Genomic DNA, 23,028 nt, shown 5'->3' with positions numbered 1-23,028 from the left:
CCCTGGAGCTGACAATTTTGAAGTACAGCTCCCCACCCTTGAGACTCGCGTCCGTCGTTAGAATTAACCAATTCCAGGCGCCGAACCGTTTCCCTGCGGTCAGATTGTGTACATTGAGCCACCAGAGTAGAGATACCCTTCCCGTGGCGACAACCTCACTCTGTGGTGAATCTGCAGATGCGAGCCCGACCACTGTGCGAGCACATCCAGTTGAAAAGGACGTGAGTGAAGTCTCCCGAACTGAATCGATTCGAAAGCCGCCACCATTGTGCCTAAGAGGCAAATGCACAAATGTACCGAGACTGTGCGTGGCTTGAGCTCCAATCGAACCAGATGACGAATGATCTGTACTTTCTGTTCTGGTAGGTAAATTCTTTGATTTACCGTATCGAGAATCATACCTAGGAATTGCAGTCGTTGAGACGGAATCAGATGTGATTTCTTGAAGTTGACAATCCAACCGTGCTGAACTAGGACATCGTACGTTAGCAACGCATGTTGGAGGAGCATCTGTTGAGACGGAGCTTTGATGAGCAGATCGTCCAAGTACGGAACTATTATCACTCCCAGGGATCTGAGATGAGCTATCATCACAGACATCACTTTGGTGAATACCCGAGGCGCTGACGAGAGGCCAAACGGTAGAGCCTGAAACTGGTAATGGTTCTGCCGGATTGCAAACCGCAAGAACCTCTGATGAGGTGGCCAAATCGGAATGTGTAAATACGCATCCTTGAGATCCAGCGCAATCATAAATTCCTGTGGCTCTAAACCTGCAATTACCGACCGCAGAGATTCCATCTTGAATCTGTAGTAAGTGACGTACTGATTGAGGCCCTTTAAGTTCAATATTGGCCTGACCGAGCCATCCGGCTTTGGTACCACAAACAGACTGGAATAATAACCCTGCCCCTGTTGGTGTACAGGGACCGGAATCAAAACTGCCGACTCCAGCAGAGACTGAATGGCAAGTTGCAGAACCGCCCGTTTGTCGTCCGACACAGGCAGTCCTGTCTTGAAAAACCGCAGTGGCGGGAGACAGTCGAACTCTATTTTGTAACCTTTTAGCACTAAATTGCGGATCCACCCATCTGTGGACGTCTGGAACCACGCCAAATGGAACGTCTGAAGGCGTGCTCCCACAACTGGAGATCCAAGATGGGATGGGAGTCCGTCATGCCCCTGGCTTGTCGGTGACCTTAGCGTCTTGACGACTGGCATTGGTTTGTTGGAAACCACGCTCTCGACCTCGTCTACTGGCCGTGGCTGGTCCCCTACCACGGCCTCGAAAGGGCTGAGGCCGAAAGGATTTGAATGCCGGGCCCGAGTATTTCCGCCTAGGCGCCGTCGGAGGCAATGGTAAGAAAACAGACTTACCACCCGTGGCCTCAGCAATCCATTTGTCCAATTCAGGACCAAACAACTTCTCGCCACCGTAAGGTAACGCTGCTATACCTCGTTTGACCTCCGCCTCCGCTTGCCAAGAGCGCAGCCAGAATGCTCGTCAAGCTGCAACTAGCGACGATGAAAGGCGAGAAGTGAGCTGACAGACGTCAGTAGAAGCTGTACATAGATAATCAGCAGCTTCCCAGATTTGATCAGCGAGAAGTATAAGGTGATCGTCATGTAGGGCAGACTTGAGTTCTGTTATCCATACCATGAGCGCCTTAGTTACCCAAATGCCAACCAACCCAGGTCTAAGCAACACTCCTGCTGCTATATACATGGATTTTAGCATAGCTTCAATTTTACGGTCTGAAGGGTCTTTAAGTTTAGACACAGACGAATCCACCAATGGCGGATTCTCCCATGTAGCTGTCACAGACTCCGGAAACGGGTAACTAGACTTAAATCTGCGAGGTATAGAAAACCGTTTTTCTCTATCGTCCTAGTGGATGCTGGGGTTCCTGAAAGGACCATGGGGAATAGCGGCTCCGCAGGAGACAGGGCACAAAAAGTAAAGCTTTATCCGATCAGGTGGTGTGCACTGGCTCCTCCCCCTATGACCCTCCTCCAGACTCCAGTTAGATTTTTGTGCCCGGCCGAGAAGGGTGCAATCTAGGTGGCTCTCCTAAAGAGCTGCTTAGAGAAAGTTTAGCTAGGTTTTTTTTATTTTACAGTGATTCCTGCTGGCAACAGGATCACTGCAGCGAGGGACTGAGGGGAGAAGGAGTCAACTCACCTGCGTGCAGGATGGATTGGTTTCTTGGCTACTGGACATCAAGCTCCAGAGGGACGATCACAGGTACAGCCTGGATGGTCACCGGAGCCACGCCGCCGGCCCCCTTGCAGATGCTGAAATCAGAAGAGGTCCAGAATCGGCGGCTGAAGACTCCTGCAGTCTTCTAAAGGTAGCGCACAGCACTGCAGCTGTGCGCCATTTTCCTCTCAGCACACTTCACACGGCAGTCACTGAGGGTGCAGGGCGCTGGGAGGGGGGCGCCCTGGGAGGCAAATGAGTACCTATAAAGGCTAAAAATACCTCACATATAGCCCTAGAGGCTATAGGGAGATATTTAACCCCTGCCTAATTTTTCTAAATAGCGGGAGACGAGCCCGCCGGAAAAGGGGCGGGGCCTATCTCCTCAGCACACGGCGCCATTTCCTCTCACAGCTCCGCTGGTCAGGACGGCTCCCAAGTCTCTCCCCTGCACTGCACTACAGAAACAGGGTAAAACAGAGAGGGGGGGGCACATTTATGGCGATATTTTGATATAACAAAGCAGCTATAAGGGAGCACTTATTATAAGGCTATCCCTGATATATATATAGCGCTTTTGGTGTGTGCTGGCAAACTCTCCCTCTGTCTCCCCAAAGGGCTAGTGGGTCCTGTCTTCGTTAGGAGCATTCCCTGTGTGTCTGCTGTGTGTCGGTACGTGTGTGTCGACATGTATGAGGACGATATTGGTGTGGAGGCGGAGCAATTGCCAAATATGAGGATGTCACCCCCTAGGGAGTCGACACCAGAATGGATGCCTTTATTTATGGAACTACGGGATAGTGTCAACACGCTAAAGCAGTCGTTTGACGACATGAGACGGCCGGACAATCAATTAGTACCTGTCCAGGCGACTCAAACACCGTCAGGGGCTGTGAAACGCCCTTTGCCTCAGTCGGTCGACACAGACCCAGACACAGGCGATGACTCCAGTGGTGACGGTGACGAATCAACCGTATTTTCCAGTAGGGCCACACGTTATATGATTTTGGCAATGAAGGAGGCGTTACATTTAGCTGATACTACAGGTACCACTAAACAGGGTATTATGTGGGGTATAAAAAAACTACCTATAGTTTTTCCTGAATCAGAAGAACTAAATGACGTGTGTAATGAAGCGTGGGTTGCCCCTGATAAAAAGCTGATAATTTCAAAGAAATTATTGGCATTATACCCTTTCCCGCCAGAGGTTAGGGAGCGCTGGGAAACACCTCCTAGGGTGGACAAGGCGCTAACACGCTTATCTAAACAAGTGGCGTTACCCTCTCCTGAGACGGCCGCACTTAAAGATCCATCAGATAGGAGGATGGAAAATATCCAAAAAAGTATATACACACATGCAGGTGTTATACTACGACCAGCTGTAGCGACTGCCTGGATGGGCAGTGCGGGGGTAGTTTGGTCAGAATCCCTGATTGAAAATATTGATACCCTGGACAGGGACAATATTTTACTGTCGTTAGAACAAATAAAGGATGCATTTCTTTATATGCGTGATGCACAGAGGGATATATGCACACTGGCATCACGGGTAAGTGCTATGTCCATTTCGGCCAGAAGAGCTTTATGGACGCGACAGTGGACAGGCGATGCGGATTCAAAACGGCATATGGAAGTTTTGCCGTATAAAGGGGAGGAGTTATTTGGAGTCGGTCTATCAGATTTGGTGGCCACGGCTACAGCCGGGAAATCCACCTTTCTACCTCAAGTCACTCCCCAACAGAAAAAGGCACCGACTTTTCAACCGCAGCCCTTTCGTTCCTTTAAAAATAAGAGAGCAAAGGGCTATTCATATCTGCCACGAGGCAAAGGTCGAGGGAAGAGACAGCAACACGCAGCTCCTTCCCAGGATCAGAAGCCCTCCCCGGCTTCTACAAAAGCCTCAGCATGACGCTGGGGCTTCTCAAGCGGACTCGGGGACCGTGGGGGGTCGTCTCAAAAATTACAGCGCGCAGTGGGCTCACTCGCAAGTAGATCCCTGGATCCTGCAGATAATATCTCAGGGATACAGGTTGGAATTAGAGACAGATCCACCTCGCCGTTTCCTGAAGTCTGCTTTACCAACGTCCCCCTCCGAAAGGGAGACGGTGTTGGAAGCCATTCACAAGCTGTACTCTCAGCAGGTGATAGTCAAGGTACCTCTTCTGCAAGAAGGGAAGGGGTATTATTCCACTCTTTTTGTGGTACCGAAGCCGGATGGCTCGGTAAGGCCTATTCTAAATCTGAAGTCCTTGAACCTGTACATAAAGAAGTTCAAGTTCAAAATGGAGTCACTCAGAGCAGTGATAGCGAACCTGGAAGAGGGGGACTTTATGGTATCCTTGGACATCAAGGATGCGTATCTCCACGTTCCAATTTACCCCTCACACCAGGGGTACCTCAGGTTCGTTGTACAAAACTGTCACTATCAGTTTCAGACGCTGCCGTTCGGATTGTCCACGGCACCTCGGATCTTTACAAAGGTAATGGCCGAGATGATGATTCTTCTTCGAAGAAAAGGCGTATTAATTATCCCATACTTGGACGATCTCCTAATAAGGGCGAGGTCCAGAGAACAGCTAGAGATGGGATTAGCACTGTCTCAGGAAGTGCTAAAACAGCACGGGTGGATTCTGAATATTCCAAAATCCCAGTTAATGCCGACAACTCGTCTGCTGTTCCTAGGGATGATTCTGGACACGGTTCAGAAAAAGGTTTTTCTCCCGGAGGAAAAAGCCAAGGAGTTATCCGAGCTTGTCAGGAACCTCCTAAAACCAGGAAAGGTGTCTGTACATCAATGCACAAGAGTCCTGGGAAAAATGGTGGCTTCTTACGAAGCAATTCCATTCGGCAGATTCCACGCAAGAATTTTCCAAAGGGATCTGTTGAACAAATGGTCAGGGTCGCATCTTCAGATGCACCTGCGGATAACCCTGTCTCCAAGGACAAGGGTGTCTCTTCTGTGGTGGTTGCAGAGTGCTCATCTATTGGAGGGCCGCAGATTCGGCATACAGGATTGGATCCTGGTGACCACGGACGCCAGCCTGAGAGGCTGGGGAGCAGTCACACAAGGAAGAAATTTCCAGGGAGTATGGACGAGCCTGGAAACGTCTCTTCACATAAACATTCTGGAACTAAGAGCAATATACAATGCTCTAAGCCAGGCAGAACCTCTGCTTCAGGGAAAACCGGTGTTGATCCAGTCGGACAACATCACGGCAGTCGCCCATGTGAACAGACAGGGCGGCACAAGAAGCAGGAGTGCAATGGCAGAAGCTGCAAGGATTCTTCGCTGGGCAGAGAATCATGTGATAGCACTGTCAGCAGTGTTCATCCCGGGAGTGGACAACTGGGAAGCAGATTTCCTCAGCAGACACGATCTTCACCCGGGAGAGTGGGGACTTCATCCAGAAGTCTTCCACATGCTGGTAACCCGTTGGGAAAGACCAATGGTGGACATGATGGCGTCTCGCCTCAACAAAAAACTGGACAGGTATTGCGCCAGGTCAAGAGATCCGCAGGCAATAGCTGTGGACGCGCTGGTAACGCCTTGGGTGTACCAGTCGGTGTATGTGTTTCCTCCTCTGCCTCTCATACCAAAAGTATTGAGAATTATACGGCAAAGAGGCGTAAGAACGATACTAGTGGTTCCGGATTGGCCAAGAAGGACTTGGTACCCGGAACTTCAAGAGATGATCACGGAAGATCCGTGGCCTCTACCTCTAAGGAGGGACTTGCTTCAGCAGGGTCCCTGTCTGTTTCAAGACTTACCGCGGCTGCGTTTGACGGCATGGCGGTTGAACGCCGGATCCTAAAGGAAAAAGGCATGCCGGAAGAAGTCATTCCTACTTTGATTAAAGCAAGGAAGGAAGTAACCGTGCAACATTATCACCGAATTTGGCGAAAATATGTTGCGTGGTGCGAAGATCGGAGTGCTCCGACGGAGGAATTTCAACTGGGTCGATTCCTACATTTCCTGCAATCAGGATTGTCAATGGGTCTCAAATTGGGATCTATTAAGGTTCAAATTTCGGCCCTGTCGATTTTCTTTCAAAAAGAATTGGCTTCAGTCCCTGAAGTCCAGACCTTTGTTAAGGGAGTGCTGCATATACAGCCTCCTGTGGTGCCTCCAGTGGCACCGTGGGATCTCAATGTGGTTTTGGATTTCCTAAAATCTCATTGGTTTGAACCACTAAAAAAGGTGGATTTGAAATATCTCACATGGAAAGTGACCATGCTTCTAGCCCTGGCTTCTGCCAGGAGAGTGTCAGAATTGGCAGCTTTATCTTACAAAAGCCCATATCTGATTTTCCATTCGGACAGGGCAGAACTGCGGACTCGTCCGCATTTTCTCCCTAAGGTGGTGTCAGCATTTCATCTGAACCAGCCTATTGTAGTGCCTGCGGCTACAAGTGACTTGGAGGACTCCAAGTTACTGGACGTTGTCAGAGCATTAAAAATATATATTGCAAGGACAGCTGGAGTCAGAAAATCTGACTCGTTGTTTATATTGTATGCACCCAACAAGATGGGTGCTCCGGCGTCTAAGCAGACGATTGCTCGTTGGATCTGTAGCACAATCCAACTTGCACATTCTGTGGCAGGCCTGCCACAGCCTAAATCTGTAAAGGCCCACTCCACAAGGAAGGTGGGCTCATCTTGGGCGGCTGCCCGAGGGGTCTCGGCATTACAACTTTGCCGAGCAGCTACGTGGTCAGGGGTGAACACGTTTGTAAAATTTTACAAATTTGATACTCTGGCTAAGGAGGACCTGGAGTTCTCTCATTCGGTGCTGCAGAGTCATCCGCACTCTCCCGCCCGTTTGGGAGCTTTGGTATAATCCCCATGGTCCTTTCAGGAACCCCAGCATCCACTAGGACGATAGAGAAAATAAGATTTTACTTACCGATAAATCTATTTCTCGGAGTCCGTAGTGGATGCTGGGCGCCCATCCCAAGTGCGGATTATCTGCATAAATTGTACATAGTTATTGTTAACTATTTCGGGTTATTGTTGAAGGAAGCCATCTTTCAGAGGCTCCGCTGTTATCATACTGTTAACTGGGTTTAGATCACAAGTTGTACGGTGTGATTGGTGTGGCTGGTATGAGTCTTACCCGGGATTCAAAATCCTCCCTTATTGTGTACGCTCGTCCGGGCACAGTACCTAACTGGAGTCTGGAGGAGGGTCATAGGGGGAGGAGCCAGTGCACACCACCTGATCGGAAAAAGCTTTACTTTTTGTGCCCTGTCTCCTGCGGAGCCGCTATTCCCCATGGTCCTTTCAGGAACCCCAGCATCCACTACGGACTCCGAGAAATAGATTTATCGGTAAGTAAAATCTTATTATCCAGATTCTTTCGTGTTTCCAGTAACATCTTATAAAGAGATTCCGAAACCGGAAAAATAGGATTTTGGTACTTACCAGGTAAATCCTTTTCTTTGAATCCATAGAGGGCACTGGAGTACTCTTGGGTTATGGACTGGGCGTAGCCGGAAATGGCTCATATTTAAATATTTAAATTAGTAACTGGCCATCCCCTCCATAATCCCATAGCGCCTTCAGTATTTTTACTGGGCCGAACAGGAGTGATAGAGAGGATGAACCATAGAGAATTACATATAACATTATATGAACCTATAACATTATAATATAATGGTCAACCCTAAAGTTGACACATAACGGAACTGATAACAATCAGTTGATACCATAACATCGAATGCATTGGTGATAAAGTGTTACCATAAGATCCACAGACCTTACCACAAGACAGGTAAACTGCTCTGGGTGGGCGTCCAGTGCCCCCTATGGATTCAAAGAAAAGGATTTACCTGGTAAGTACCAAAATCCTATTTTCTTTTTCATCCACTAGGGGTCACTGGAGTACTCTTGGGACGTACCAAAGTTTCCCCCTTGGGCGGGAGAGCAGTTTGGCACCTGTAACACTAGACGGCCAAAGCTAAATGCTGATGCCGCAAACGTAGCCAACCTGTAAAAGCGCACCAACATGCGCACTGATGGTCATGCACTGATGACCATGTAGCAGCTCGTCTACGCTGTTTCGTAGAAACTCCACGACCTGCTGCTCCTGACGTTCCCAAAGAACGTATGGAATGGTCTGACACTGATGTAGGCGGTTGAAGCCCGCTTATGACGTTCACTAGAACGTTTGGAATGGTCTGACCCTGATGTAGGCGTTGTAGCCTATTATGAAGCTAAGCCTGACGTATGTCATAAGGACTGCTTGGAAGCTTGTAAAGCCATCTTCACTACATTATAGAGAACAATGTGTCTGTTCTACGTACAATTGTTTGGGTTACATAAACGCGTAGTGCGCGTACCACATTCAAAGTAACTTAAGTTCTCGAACATATTGATAACCGAGGAACTACATTAATTAGTTGATGCGTGACATTATACGATCTTTGACTGGAACACGGAATTTGTGCGAAGTTCCGCCCTATGACCATAAAACACCAGATTTGGGGCCTTGACATGCAAGCCACCCTATGTTAAAACACGCCTTGCTGAGAGGCTAAGGCTAAGAGAAAAGTGTTTACCAATTGATAAACGTAACATCCACTTGTTGTAAGAATTCAACAAATGAAGACTGTAAATAAAAAACCTAAAACCAGATCACGTCCCCTGGCGCTGTAGGTGGTAAAACCAGATCACGTCCCATGGCGCTGTAGGTGGTATAAATGGAGGTCGTCTGAGGACACCGTGCAGGAAAGTGTGTACAATCGGCAAAGGAGCCAAACACCTTTGCAGGTAAATTGACATGCAGAGACCTGCACCTTGAGTGTAGAATATAATCCTTCACCAAACCCAGTCTGTAAAAATATTAAAAGACGGGCTAACTTGAAAATGATGTTGGAAACTTCTGAGCGTCACACCAACCTATAGAGGCACGCTAAACCTTGTGATAATGAGCTGCCGTACTGGCTTCCCAGCCCCTAACATGGTTTGTATACCAGATTCTGGAATGCCATCCGTTCTTGAGAGCGCTTTGAACAGCCACCCCGTCAAACGCTGCCGCGCTAAATCGGGGTAAAAGAACTGACCCTAGTGGGACAGATCCGGACGTGGCGAGAGCGGTGAAGGATCGCCTGCGAGTAGTTCGCGGAGATCCAAGAATCATGGCCTCCGAGGCCAATGTGGCGCCACTAGTATGACTGTCAAGGAGTCTTGTATGATCCATTTTAGTACCCGAGGAAGCAGCGTAACCGTTGTAACAGATTCACAACGCTGTACAGCCACGCGATCGTGAGAGCATCAGAGCATCTACAGCTGCTGCCTTCGGAGCTCTTGTACTGGACACATACTGGGATGGACACATACTTGGATGTTTTTTTGTTTTTTAATTTGTTTTTGCGAGATGCCAATAGATACCCCTGTGGGTAACTCCACCGCTGGACCAACATCTGGAACACTTAAGAATTCAATGCTCAGTGTCCTGGAATAAGCTGCCTTCCAGCTGTTCACTCCCAGAATGAACATGGAGCAACTTGGCGCATGGTCATGCGACTTCGATTCCGTCCTTGATCGGTGATGTATGCGATCGCCGTTGTGTTGTCTGACCGCACTTGGACAGTCTGAGAACGGAGCATGTGGCCCGCTTGCCGCAGCGCGTTTGACCGAAATCTCCGTGATTTGTGAAGTTAATCATTTGGGACCCCAGGTCCCCAACCTCTGAGACTCGCGTTCATATTTAGAATTACCCAATTCCAGACGCCGAACATTGTCCCTGCGGTAAAATTATGTACTTGGAGCCACTAGAGTAGTGAAACTCTGGCCCTTAGAGACAACCGTACTATTTGATGAACTTGTAGGAGCGTGCAAGAACTTCCAGGTGAAAATGACCTGAGTGACTCCTTGCGAAGTAGAGTGCGTCGAAAGACGTCACTCTCCTTACCAATAGGCAAAAGGCCAAACGGATCAAGACTGTCCGTGGCTTGCGTACGAACTGTACGTGATGACGCACAGTTTGTGTGGTATGTTCAGGCAGGTAAATCCGTGCAATCACGGAATTATCCCTATGCATGAGTCCGTTGTTACGGAATGAGGCTTGATATCTCTAGGTTAACAATCTAACCGTGCTGAACGACACCCTTGTACGTTAGTAAGGGCCGTTGCATGACGAAGTTTTGAGACGGAGCTTTAATGAGCCGATCTGCAAAACACTGAACTGTTATCACTTCCAGGGATGAGCTATCACGATAGCCATTACTTGTGACAACTCTGGGCGCCATACGAAGCCAAAACGGTAGCGCTTGAAAGCGAGAATGGTTTTTACTGCCAACATAAGTAGGCCTGATGCGTCTAAGTACCTATTCTTGTTGAAATCCAGAATCACTGTGATTTTCAACCTGTAGTCACCAACTGCAGGTATTCATGAATGTGTAGTATAAGCGACGCCCTGATTGACCTGAAGGGTCAGTATCGGACTGACAGATTCAGCCAGCTTTGGAACTACCCCAAACTGGAATAATGCCGTGACTCTTGTTGACTGCAGTCAAAGTGCTCAATCTACTAGAGCTTGTATGGCGGTGTGCAGAACCGCGATTTTATCTGACCCAGGCAGACCCGTCTTGCAAATTGCAATGGTGGAAAACAATCAACCTTTGTCTGGTAAACTGCGAACCCAAAAATTGCGGATCCCCCAACTGTGGATGCCCACAACTGACGATCGGCGATGGCCTGGAAACTCATTCTAGCCCTGGCTTTTCAGTGGCTTAGCTGTAAACGCCACTGAAACCCTGGTTAAAGATGCCTGGAAGTAGGTGGCAGCACTTTAACCGTATATTGACTACAATCAGACAATTAGAGGCTATCGAAAACCACGTTCACTACCACCTGACCCGTCTGTGGCTGTTTCTGTAGCACGGGCCCGAAAGGACCGAGATGTAAAAACTATATCCTGAATCTATTTATTTAGGAATTTGTCCAAGACAGGACGAAACATGTGGGCAGCGTAAGGTAATGTTTCTATTCTCGTTTAGAAACGGACGCCGTGCTGTTAAACACGTAGCGAAAAAACACGTCGTGCCGCACTAGTGAAACTGAAAAGCGAGCACTAAACTGGCTGACGTCCACAGAAACTGTACCTAGATATTGAGCAGATTCACAAGTGTGATCAGCGAAAAGCGTAAGGTGTGCTTCTTGTAGGGCAAACGTGAACTGTTTTGCCATGCAACCACTGCCCTGTTAAGCCGAAACCGGGCCCAAACCAGGTTAAACAACACCCCTACTGCTGTACACTGTAGGACACACTGCGACGGGTATCTGTGAAACTGTCAAATTAGAAAACAATAATAACAATTGTTCACAGTCAGTATATACGCCAGCCTCCCCCAACGAGGAACGGCAATAGTGCGTATGTGCAGTCTTATTTGTCCGACGGACTCTGCAGCGAAGCTGCTAAGTGTTAGCCTTACTCCTTATGTACACGGACAAACAAGTACAGAAGGATAGACCAGTACCGTGACTTAGTACCACGTAAATAAAGTGTGTATAAATCTACATTCCAGCACACGTACAAAACCAAGAAAATAAAATTCCTAACAACACCCCGGCTCCTCTAGAGGCCGAGTGTTGTAGGGCAGCAACTTCCTGGGAAGAACCAGGAAGTAATGATATAGATATATATTAATACATGCACATGTATATACACAGACACTGTATACTATCAGTGTGTAAACACACAAACACATATACACACACATATATATATATAAATATACACCTATATATATATATATATATATATATATATACACAACAGTTATATTGTATATGTAACAGAGCTCTGATATTGGCCACAGGCTTAAAATTCCTGATGATTTTGCTTCCTAAACGCAGCTCAGTTATTGGGGCCTCCCTGCGGGCTTCCTCCCCCCCTCTCTCTCCTGCAGAAGAGAATTATTTGCAGATGCAGCCTTTATTATGGCTGCCGATTTCCCCCACACTGCTCCCCCCCCGTTGTTCAGCAGACGGGAGACGGGGAGTGCAAGTCTTACCGACTGCACCTCGGAGATTGGTGAGCGGCTGTCAGAGCGGGCCGCGGCAGCAGCTGTCCCCGGTCAGCTCGGCCGCACACCCCATCAGAGCCGTATCAGGGTAGAGAGGACGGATTGGCGAGACGGGGAGCGGCGAGCGTTCCGGCGGTAGTGGCGGGAGCTGCTCGCTAGCTACCCCTGCAAGCGGCCAGCGGCGCCGGGTGACCCAGGAAGCGTTGAGCGGCCTGCGCAGTGCCGGGGTTCGCTCGCTGGCTCCCTCTGCAAGTCCAGTGGAGCATTATAGTGACAGCAAGGTGTATCTAGTGGCAGGCAGCAGGGGAACGATTACAGTTAACGTATATAAACACATACAGTCCCCCCATAATGGGCGGCAGCATGAGCTGACCGGCCGCAATAGATCGAAAAAGTAAGTAAGTAAGTGAGCGGCGGCAGTGAGAGCTGCCTACCGCTCAGTACCTGCACCACCTGCGGAGGCCATGACGGGACTTTTCTGTAAGCGCCGTCCTGCGTCCTTGTGCAGCCCGTGGCTGCAATCAGCTGCGCTGATTTTAGTCAATGGCGGGGCCCTTTGTATGAGCGCCGGCAGACCATCTGCTGCTAATGCAGCACCAATGATCCCTAACCCGAACTTCTCTGATAAGTTGGGAAGGGATCAGGTAGAAAAACCAAAAATAATCTTGAAATAATCTTGCTTGAAGAATCACAGGACATTCAGTCCTCAGTACCTTCCGCTAGAGGCACAGAAAAATACTGAAGGCTCTATGGGATTATGGAGGGGATGGCCAGTTACTAATTTAAATATTTAAATATGTGCCATTTCCGGCTACGCCCAGTCCATAACCCAAGAGTCCTCAAGTGACCCCTAGTGGATGAAAAAGAAACACATCGGAGTCCTCTGTCGTTTAGCAAAGACGACTTCATCATTTGTCAGAGGCTCCTCAGATTCTGTAAACCTCAGAGACTGACGCACCGCTCTGATGAGATTATCAATGCCTGGGCTGTCAAAATCTTCACTATCGGACTGCTGGTCTACTTCGCCCTCCTCACCGTCATCTTGCGCAGTGAGGTCTGGCATAGAATCATCAGACTGTAACATAGCAGAAACTGGTAAATCATAAGACAAAGTAAATTTATCCCTACTACCCAAAATGGACTTAGACTGTTGGCAAGGCTGAGACCCCTCCGGTAGTCCTAGCGGTCTCACCCTAGACTCAGATCTTGCCGCTTCCCGCTCCTGTCGAGCGGCGGCCAATTCTGATCGCAATCCAGCCATGACATCTGCTAGCATAGTCCATGGAGGGTCCGGGGATGAAACCGGCTTAGACAGCGGAGCAGAGATTGTATCCGTAGCTGAATCCACAAAACATACTGTACATGTGGTAGATCCATCCGGTAACACACTCTGACAGACATGGCAGTGGCTTTTTTGGTTTTGCCGGTGCCTTACTCATTATGCAGACAGACAATAAAACATACAAAGACAGACAACCTGCACGACTCAGTAAATAGTACTAAGGTGTCTTTATATATATATATATATATATATATCTGGCAGAGTGTAGTGCACGTGGCCAGTACTATATGAAACTGATCCCAAATTCCCACCAACACCCCTGCGCCTCCGGTGGAGTAGAGATGTACAGGAACGTTCTGGAATCACAAACTGGAAGACAGGAAGCAAGATTAAAATGGCCACCATGCCTCACAGTGCAGGGTATATGTAACAAGTGCAGCCAACCCTGTAATATAGGCTTAACAGCCTATTTCATCAATGTCACCCCCTTATGCAGCCCTCCGCTAATGTCATCTCCCCCCCCCCTTCTGCTCCCTCCCCCGTGTCCCGTGGTCTGAGCGGGAATTACCGGGGCGCGGGTATCTCACTCCCAGCGCAATCAGGGTGCAGGGAGCCGGGGAGCGCTGTAATGGAGCGCGGTCCTACAGCGGCGGCCGGTGGGTGCGAGCGGCGGGTGAGCGCGGCGGCCTGCGGGTGTGAGCGGCGGCCGGCGGGTCTCAGCGGTGGAGGCGGCGCTGCTCGGAGCGGTTGCCGGGGCGGCCTGTCAGGTCAGTGAACAGTGTCCCCACACAGCGGGGCGGCAGCGTGCGCTGACCGCCCCGTACCCCCAGCATACCTGACTCCAGAAGCGAAGGCTGTGACGGGGCTTCTATCTGTAAGCTCCGTCCAGCTGTAGCAGCAGTGTGGCTGTGAGGGTGCTCTTTGTGAGGACCGACACGCCATGCGCTGCTCCGTGCAGCGGCACTATCCTGGACCCAAGCTTTTACAGAAACTGGGAAGGGATGTGCTGTGAGCAAAAAATGTAAAAGTAGAAAAAAATTAAAAAATATTCAAAGTAATGTGGTTAAGCTCCACACAAGACCTGTTGCTACGAGAAGCACAGAAAAAACACTGAGGTACTCTGGGATATGGAGGGGAGGAGAGTTCTAAATTTTAATATTCAGTGCCTTGTTCCTACGGAAACCGTCCATATCCCAAGAGTACTCCAGTGACCCCTAGTGGATGAAAAATAAATAACTGAGGTACTAACTAAGTCACCTGTGCTCAAGCATGGATATCAGTAAAACCTGGACTGTTAGTGTGCCTTGAGGACAGGTTGGGAATGCCGGATCTAGCATCTCCGCTCACTACTCCTATTATTTTTTCCATTTGAAATCATCTGACCTGTCATTCAGTCGCAGTGGCCGCACAGGAAGCTGCCGGCACTGTGACTGTGTGGAGAATGGTCCTTCTATCCAGGTTCTCTGCACTTCCAAAGGTTCCCCATAGGAACCACTCTAAGGAGATGTGGTGGAGTAGTGTGTGTGTATAAATGACAAGTAGGTGACTACATGGCATGCTATAGCTAAGCATACATGACATTAGCCCAAGCTTCATCGCACTAAGGCTTCTTAGCTGATTGGCCTCATTTCTCTGGTATGATTTAGCATTTTCAGCTTCACAAGTAATCAGCAGGGCTAAAGGGTATCTGTGGCTTAAAAGCTTGCACTGATTTCCTGCATAAATGACTGATTCCTTGGGGTAAATTTACTAAGATGGGAGTTCTATCTAAGATGGGATGTTGCCCATAGCAACCAATCAGATTCAAGGTATTATATTCTAGAAGGCACTAGATAAATGAGAAGTAGAATCTGATTGGTTTCTATGGGCAACATCCCATCTTAATTAGAACTCCCATCTTAGTAAATGAACCCCTGTGTGTCTGAAAAGCACTGTAGCCCCGCATCTATCTGACCCATAACACCAGAAGAGTGTGTCAGTCCCTGCCCTGTACACTGGTTACCTAGCAGTGCCGTCCAGTAACTCTTGGATCCACTTTTGTTCATCAGGAAAACCTCTCGTGTCCTTGTTTGCCCCACAAAGCATGTGCCGAAGTCTGCAGTGTCACAGGAGAGCTGGAACGCCGGCACGGTGAGGTACGCAGTCAGGGGGACTTGCTGCAGAGATAACATCAGTCACAGGCTGGGCTGTATCAGGGTGGTGTACAGTACTGCTGTGAGGGTGATTCCCTCTGTACATACCTGGGTGCTCTTATTACTGTACTCAATAACCAGCTGCTGCATAAACTGCAGCTTCCTTCCTCCATCCTCTGCCTGCAGCAGCTTCACCCCAGACAGCATCTGATCATCCGGCAGGTTCTGATAGCTCAGCAGTTCCAGCGTTGTGCAGAATGACACTTTCACCTGTGCAGTGACAGTCTGGTTAGTGGGACAATGCTCCGGTGTTTCCTAGGTCTATATTTGTGGCCTTAGATGTAAATGTGACTGATCCATAGGGCTTATTTTCCAAAGGGAACATTCTACTTCATACGAACCATCTATAGTAGTGCGTATGTAATGGTTACTGGAATGTGCACATTAATAGTATTCTGTTCTTTATTGGGGTGAGTAAATTACAGATGTATTTTTTATATAGAGATAACCTATCTTGTGCAATTAACCTTTTCAGTGCAGCCTGGTTTTACTCACTAGGTCCACCAAAACCAAAGTGACACAATACAAGAAAGAGGAGTGAAACCCGTGGCGCAAAGAAAAGGAGCATGCAATGAACAACACAACCTGAAACAATTTATGGTTGTCGACTATCTTGATTTGTCCTTCCTTAGGTGCATACAACTTCAGTCCAAAATATGTAACCTCAGAAGAAAAAGAATTTAGTGCAACACTGTCGGACAAGTTGAATGTCTTCAATTTATTAATTCATTCCACTCATGTAGGGAAAATAAATATCGCATATCATAAGTTTCCAAATTTATTCAGGCACAAAATCCTTTTCCAAATCTCTTCCGATTTAACCTCGGAGGAAAACATACTTCGTGCAACATTGTTGGACTTCCATAAAAATGTAATTAAAATTACACTCACATTCCACATATAATAAAAAGCATAGAACAAGGGGGAATTCTGGTCCTAACTACACCGCGGTGGGCTCGTCCCAAGTATCCTGGTTCACCACATCCGATGAAGAGTCCCAGTCCTGTCCCTTCCAAGTTCCATAAAGCACCTGCTTAACGCATTTCGGACCTCCACAATTATGGTCCTTCCTTAGAAGCAGCTGTGTAGTGATTAATAAATTTGAAGACATTCAACTTGTCCGACAGTGTTGCACTAAATTCTTTTTCTTCTGAGGTTACATATTTTGGACTGAAGTTGTATGCACCAAAGGAAGGACAAATCAAGACAGTCGACAACCATAAATTGTTTCAGGTTGTGTTGTTCATTGCATGTTCCTTTTCTTTGTGCCACGGGCTTCACTCCTCTTTCTTGTATTATATTACAGATGTAGCCATGCTCAGCTTTGCCTCCGAGAGTCTTATCCGCGGCAAAGCAGGCGTGAATAGTGTGCCTATGACCATGGGAGTTAGTGGGCAGCATACCTAGTAGCAGCACATGTGGCCGTGCCGCGGTTAAGGTGAGTGTGGCTACATCTGTATGTAACAACACCTGACCTTAGCACAGGTGTGCCATTTGCCTGAGGTCAGCAGATTTCCGTTATACAGTGCACAGGTCAGCTGATAGTACAGCAGCGGGCAGGCAGGGCTGTATGCTCAGTGCATCATGTATAATACAAGTACACCATCATTAACAATCTGGGTATTATTAGTTCATTTTTATTATATTAAAGGGCAGTAAAGTCATTTTCCCTTATTTCCCTGTGTTGGCTACACTGCCAGTAACGAGGCAGAGAGGCACCAATAGCGCTGTCAGAGGATTAATCAACTAGTATATTGAACACAGGACAGCAGGTTTCCCCTTCCTCCCCATCCCCCTACTCTTACCCTGGCCGCACTATCCTGTGCTCCCTACGCTCCATCCCCCGCAGTGGGAGCTGATACTGGGAGTGGAGTAGGTGCAGGCACAAGTCTGTCAGAGTCAGACAGGCTTCCATTGCGCATGTCTCCCTTGGACAGACTATAAAAGTATTATATAGCTAGACAGCAGTCATTCACCAGCCGCATCTAGCATCTGTCCTGACTGACTTCCAATGGTTCCCCCATCAGATGTAGATGTCTCAGCTGTGTAACTAGACCCATACACGTAAGATCTCCATACAATAATCTCTAAACTGGCCCTTCCAATCACACAGCATGCAATGCAACAATCTGGCTTGGGGCAAACTGTGGATGCTGTTAAAGTGAATGGCCAGTCTGAGGCTGCCTAGGCCTTAGGGCACAGCTAGACAAGGTACTAAGAAGGCTCAGGCTCTCCCATACCAGTGTATTCTGCTGTGGTTGTAGCACCAGCTGCCCGCCATGCTCCTCACGGTCACTCTGCGATGTCCTGATGCTTTTATTTGGATCCACAGCCAAAATGGTGAAAGGTTTGGACAGTAACAGGCGGAAATATAAAGGCGTCTCTGTGCAGTTCTTCAGCTTTAGGTTTCGGGTTGTTTCAAACTTTGTTAGAATCTGAATAGAAACATTGTGACAGTAGTGCTAGTGCTACATATCCAATGGAACCCCAGTCTCTATATACAAATTACTAGTTGTTCTGAGTGTTAAAATGTTGGTAAATCTATACAGATGTAAATTTGAGATGTGTTAATGTAAGTATATATTAATCCACGGTTCTTGGTGTTACCCGAGGAGCACCCGTAGCAGATACGGTAAAATGTCACAGGACCATTTTTGTAGTTTATTAAATTCTACACACTGGAGGTGCAATCCAAATTTTGATTTGATTATCTGTTTGGGTGTTATTGTTCACGCAACGCAAGCCACGCATCGGTAATGACATCATTAGGTCAACCCCCTTTTCACCCCCTTAGGGGAGGTTTATTAAAATCCTAATTAAGTAGTTTTCCTATTTCCAACCAGAAGAGTACCTATGTTACATTTCAGCTTCCTAACATATCGGGAAGTAAGAGAATTAGTAGTGAGTAAGTGAGGGCTTTCGCATTTATATATATAGATTTGTTATTCATCAAGAGCACTGAGCTTTTGCGTATACAGCATTAGTATTTAGGGGTACTATACCTCATTATTCATATCAGAGTCACACTATACGGATATATTTACTACTGTAAACAGTACATATGGAAACATAGAATATGACGGCAGATAAGAACCACTTGGCCCATGTAGTCTGCCCCTTTATTTTATCCTTTAGGTCAGCGGTGGTCAACCCGCGGCTCTCGAGCCACATGCGCTCTTTCTTCCTCCGCATGCGGCTTGTAAGCTCCCACGGCGCCTCCCGATGCCCTATCAAGTGCCCGGCGCCGGCCCGTGAGCCAATCAGAGCTTGCGGACCGGCAGCCAATCAGGAGTCTTAGCTGCCAGTCCGCGAGCTCTGATTGGCTCACGGACCGACGCCTAATTAGAGAGAATCAACGCCGCCGGAGACTGAGGGGGCATGAGAGGTGCGCTCTCCTCTCTCCACAGGCAGCAGAGCAGCAGCGCGGCGGTGAGCAGCACTTAGGGGGGGGGGGGGAGCGCAGTGTGGGGACGTGTATCTTATACTGGGGGCATATCTAGCACTGGGGGGACATGTGTATCTGGCACTGGGGGCATATCTGGCACTGGAGAGATGTGTATCTGGCACTGTGGGCATATCTGGCACTGGGGAGACGTGTATCTGGCACTAGGGGCATATCTGGCACTGGCGAGACGTGTATCTGGCACTGTGGGGGCGTGTATCTGGCACTGGGGGCATTTATGTATCTGGCACTGTGGTGACATGTTTATCTGGCACTAGGGGCATATCTGGCACTGTGGGGACGTGTATCTGGCATTGAGGGCATATATGCATCTGGCACTGTGGGAACATGTGTATCTAGCACTGGGGGCATATATGCATCTAGCATTGTGGGGGCATGTGTATCTAGCACTGGGGGTATATGCGTGTACCTGGCACTGTGGGGCATATGTGTACCTGGCACTGTGGGGACATAGGTGTACCTGGCACTGTGGGGACATATGTGTATCTGGCACTGTGGGGACATATGTGTATCTGGCACTGTGGGGACATATGTGTATCTGGCACTGTGGGGACATATATGTATCTGCCACTGTGGGGCACATATGTATCTGCCACTGTGGGGCATATATGTATTTGGCACTAGGGGCATATATGCATCTGGCACTGTGGGGACATGTGTATCTAGCACTGGGAGCATATATACAGCTAGCACTGTGGGGGCATGTGTATCTGGCACTGTGGGGGCATGTGTATCTGGCACTGGGGGCATGTGTGTGTACCTGGCACTGTGGGGCATATATGTATCTGGCACTGTGGGGACATGTGTATCTGGCACTGGGGCATATATGTATCTGGCACTGGGGGCATATATGTATCTGGCACTGTGGGGGCATACATGTATCTGGCACTGTGGGGGCATACATGTATCTGGCACTGTGGGGGCACCCATTTTTTAGTATTTTTATATGTATGTGGCACTGTACAACATGACTAAAAATGGGGTTATGACACAAGGTCATACTCCTACAAATGTCATACCGAGTTGATCGCAGCAGCAAGTTTGTTAGCAATTGGGCAAAACCATGTGCACTGCAGGGGGGGGGGGGCAGATATAACATTTGCAGAGAGAGTTTGATTTGGGTGGGTTATTTCGTTTCTGTGCAGGGTAAATACTGGCTGCTTTATTTTAACACTGCAAATTAGATTTCAGTTTGAATACACCCCACCCAAATCTAACTCTCTCTGCACATGTTATATCTGTCCCCCCTGCAGTGCACATGGTTTTGCCCAACTGCTAACAGATTTGCTGCTGCGATCAACTCAGAATTAGGCCCTGTGTGCGCATAAAAATGGGGTGTGGCTTTGTGACAACTATGCCACTCCCCCATTTTTGCGTGTGCGCACGATAGTTGCTTACACTTGACTACAGATCTTTTCTGGCTCTTTGCCTCTGACTGGTTGGCCACCCCTGCTTTAGGTAATCTCAACTCTTTGATCCTTAGCTACTGCTATGAGACAGATACCTGTGTTGTTTCAATTGACAATGCTTTTTAAGTACACAAAGGTTTTCAGGCTACATGTGTGTGGTTATATATGTATTGCTCATCCACAATAACCCTTTCAGCATAGAACACAAGGTAGAGTAAGCTGGAGTATGCAGCTAGTGATCCCAAATGCTAATGTGCCACTGATGCTATATTATGATGTCAAATAGCTGCTTTATAATATAATATATTTTCTATCATGTGACCCTAAAAACACAAATACATCTAATACGGGATCTCCACAACAGCAATGTGTATACTGACTGGTGATGTCCTGTTTGGAATGAGGTCACTTGCTGCAGAGTAGAACACCAGCCCTTCCTCATCCTCATCTTCAGCCTCTACAGTCAGTCTGTGGAGAAAGAAAGACTTGAGGTAACATAGAAACATAGAATTTGACGGCAGATAAGAACCACTTGGCCCATCTAGTCTGCCCCTTTTTTATTTTATCCTTTAGGCAATGAGGTACAAGCACATGTGCATACCACGTTACATACAGACCAGCGTGTGAGTGCATGAGCAGATCCTACTGCAGGTGCAATGTGCGCCCTCCCAGCTGCTGTGGAACTACACATCCCAACATTCCTTGCCACAGTTTGCTGTTAGAGCATGTTAAAACTGTCAGGGCATGCTGGGATGTGTAGTGCCACAGCAGCTGGAGTGCCATAAGTTGTCTATCCTTGTCCTATAGCATGGCTCATGCATTAAACAGGGTCACTGTCCAATTTAACCAAACATGGGTAGTCACTTAGGTCGTTGGTGCTAATGTAGGCCTATACTGGCTGTCATTTACAGAGTGCAAAATGTCCGTGCTGCAGGGAGAAAGCAGCTTTGGGCCCACCATGCTCACCTCTAGACGTACGGCAGCAGTATGTGCAGGCAGAGGGGAGGAGTTGGGTATGGTGAAGGTGCAGAGAAACCACACCGGGCTCCTCCTGTTGCTGAGCACTGCAGTTGTACGGGAGACTCATTGCTGTACTTAGGGCTGTGCAGCCGTTCTGCCCCATTACAAAGCTGCCAGGTATTAAATAATTTTCTACATTTTCTGACCCATTTTGGGCCTCCATGTTGCAATGTGTCAAAGAAGCGTATTTCCAGGTGCTCTCAGAGAAATGTATTAAAACGTTTATCACACACACAAATGCCACTGATGTCCAGCGTAATACTGCTAATTAGTATAAGCAATAAATGTGGCTGCACTAAGGAGGATATCCTCTTACCCGCAGTACATTACCGCGTGTAATGATACCGCTCAGAGCAATCCTATTAGCCCAGATAAGCTGCAGCTTCTGTCACCTGCATCAGGGCTCCCATGACTGCTTCCGTGCTCTGGATCTGGCTACCCAGGGCAGGGATGGAGGGGCGGATGTCAGCCACGGGGCTGAGTGCCGGCTTCTGGGTGCCCTCCCTGCAGTTGCCAGCTGCTGCTTCTGCGGAAGGCTTGGGGATCACTGACTGGAGGGATTGCCATGGATTATTGGGGATTCTGTGACACCTGCCTCAGGCAGATGAAGCAAAATCCCAGATAAGCGCAGCTTTTTGGGGCTGCAGCACCGAAAACCCACAGGTTTCACTGAACCCGTGTGTTTTCAAATGAAAAAATATTTTGCGTGAAAAATGGTGCACACGGGCCCCTGATTCCAGAGGGGGCCCCCACCGCACATGCTGCATCCATTTTTTTAATACAAACCCCTCCGGAGTCCTGCGCCGACGTCAGCAGCGTGTGGAATTACAGTAAAAATTGCAGCTGCCAATTTCACAGTGTTCTGTGCATGCGCAGTAGAGAAAACACTGGGAAAATGGCCACCGCGCTCTAGTGCTCAGACTCTCCAGCACTGCCAGCAGGGAGGAGGGTGCCCGAACGGAGGAGTCAGCACACAGGCCGCCTCCTCTCTTAAAGCGCCCCTGCGACTGAAAAGCTTATTAAAAGGGGCTAGTGTAAAGTGGCAGGAGGTTAGACTATTATGTGACATGCACAGTGCACCTTTCATTACAATGATCCACCATATTGCACACTTTGCAGTACATTTGCAAAGGCATCTTCTGAGAGCAGGAGGTAGGTGCAGAGCCATATTAAGGGGCAGCACAAGGGTCAAGTGGCCCGGACAACCCCTCCCCTCTTCCCAAGGTGCCACGGTCGCCCCAACTTTTACTTATTTAAATTGGCAGTGAAAAAGTGTGCTACAAGATGTAGAAATTGAAAGTACAGGGAGTGAGAGGCCACAAAGCACTGTACAGTCAGCGCCTGCAGGTGCAGCATGGGAGAGAGAAGGGGAGGGGCTTCTGCAGACAGTGTAACAGAGTGTAAGGTAAGAAGGAGGGGGGGCACTATATTGTC

At 48.3% G+C, this 23,028-nt stretch overlaps 1 protein-coding gene across 5 annotated transcripts in view; it reads right to left on the bottom strand.

Annotated features, from left to right (window-relative positions):
* The window catches only part of DLEC1 (DLEC1 cilia and flagella associated protein), a 247,281-nt gene that overhangs the window by 6,086 nt on the left and 218,167 nt on the right, over positions 1-23,028 (bottom strand). For all 5 annotated transcript variants that reach the window (XM_063921795.1, XM_063921794.1, XM_063921796.1 and 2 more), the window contains exons 34-37: positions 20,955-21,042; positions 17,943-18,137; positions 15,751-15,912; positions 15,513-15,666 (exon numbers count right to left, since the gene is read on the bottom strand). In XM_063921795.1, the coding sequence (XP_063777865.1) occupies positions 15,513-15,666; positions 15,751-15,912; positions 17,943-18,137; positions 20,955-21,042 (599 nt within the window). The remainder of the gene's footprint in view (positions 1-15,512; positions 15,667-15,750; positions 15,913-17,942; positions 18,138-20,954; positions 21,043-23,028) is intronic.

Source organism: Pseudophryne corroboree, chromosome 5 (assembly GCF_028390025.1).
Source record: "Pseudophryne corroboree isolate aPseCor3 chromosome 5, aPseCor3.hap2, whole genome shotgun sequence".
In the NCBI taxonomy this organism is placed as follows: Eukaryota; Metazoa; Chordata; class Amphibia; order Anura; family Myobatrachidae; genus Pseudophryne; species Pseudophryne corroboree.
Note: the sequence above shows the minus strand (reverse complement) of the source record. Positions and strands in the feature narration are given on the sequence as shown.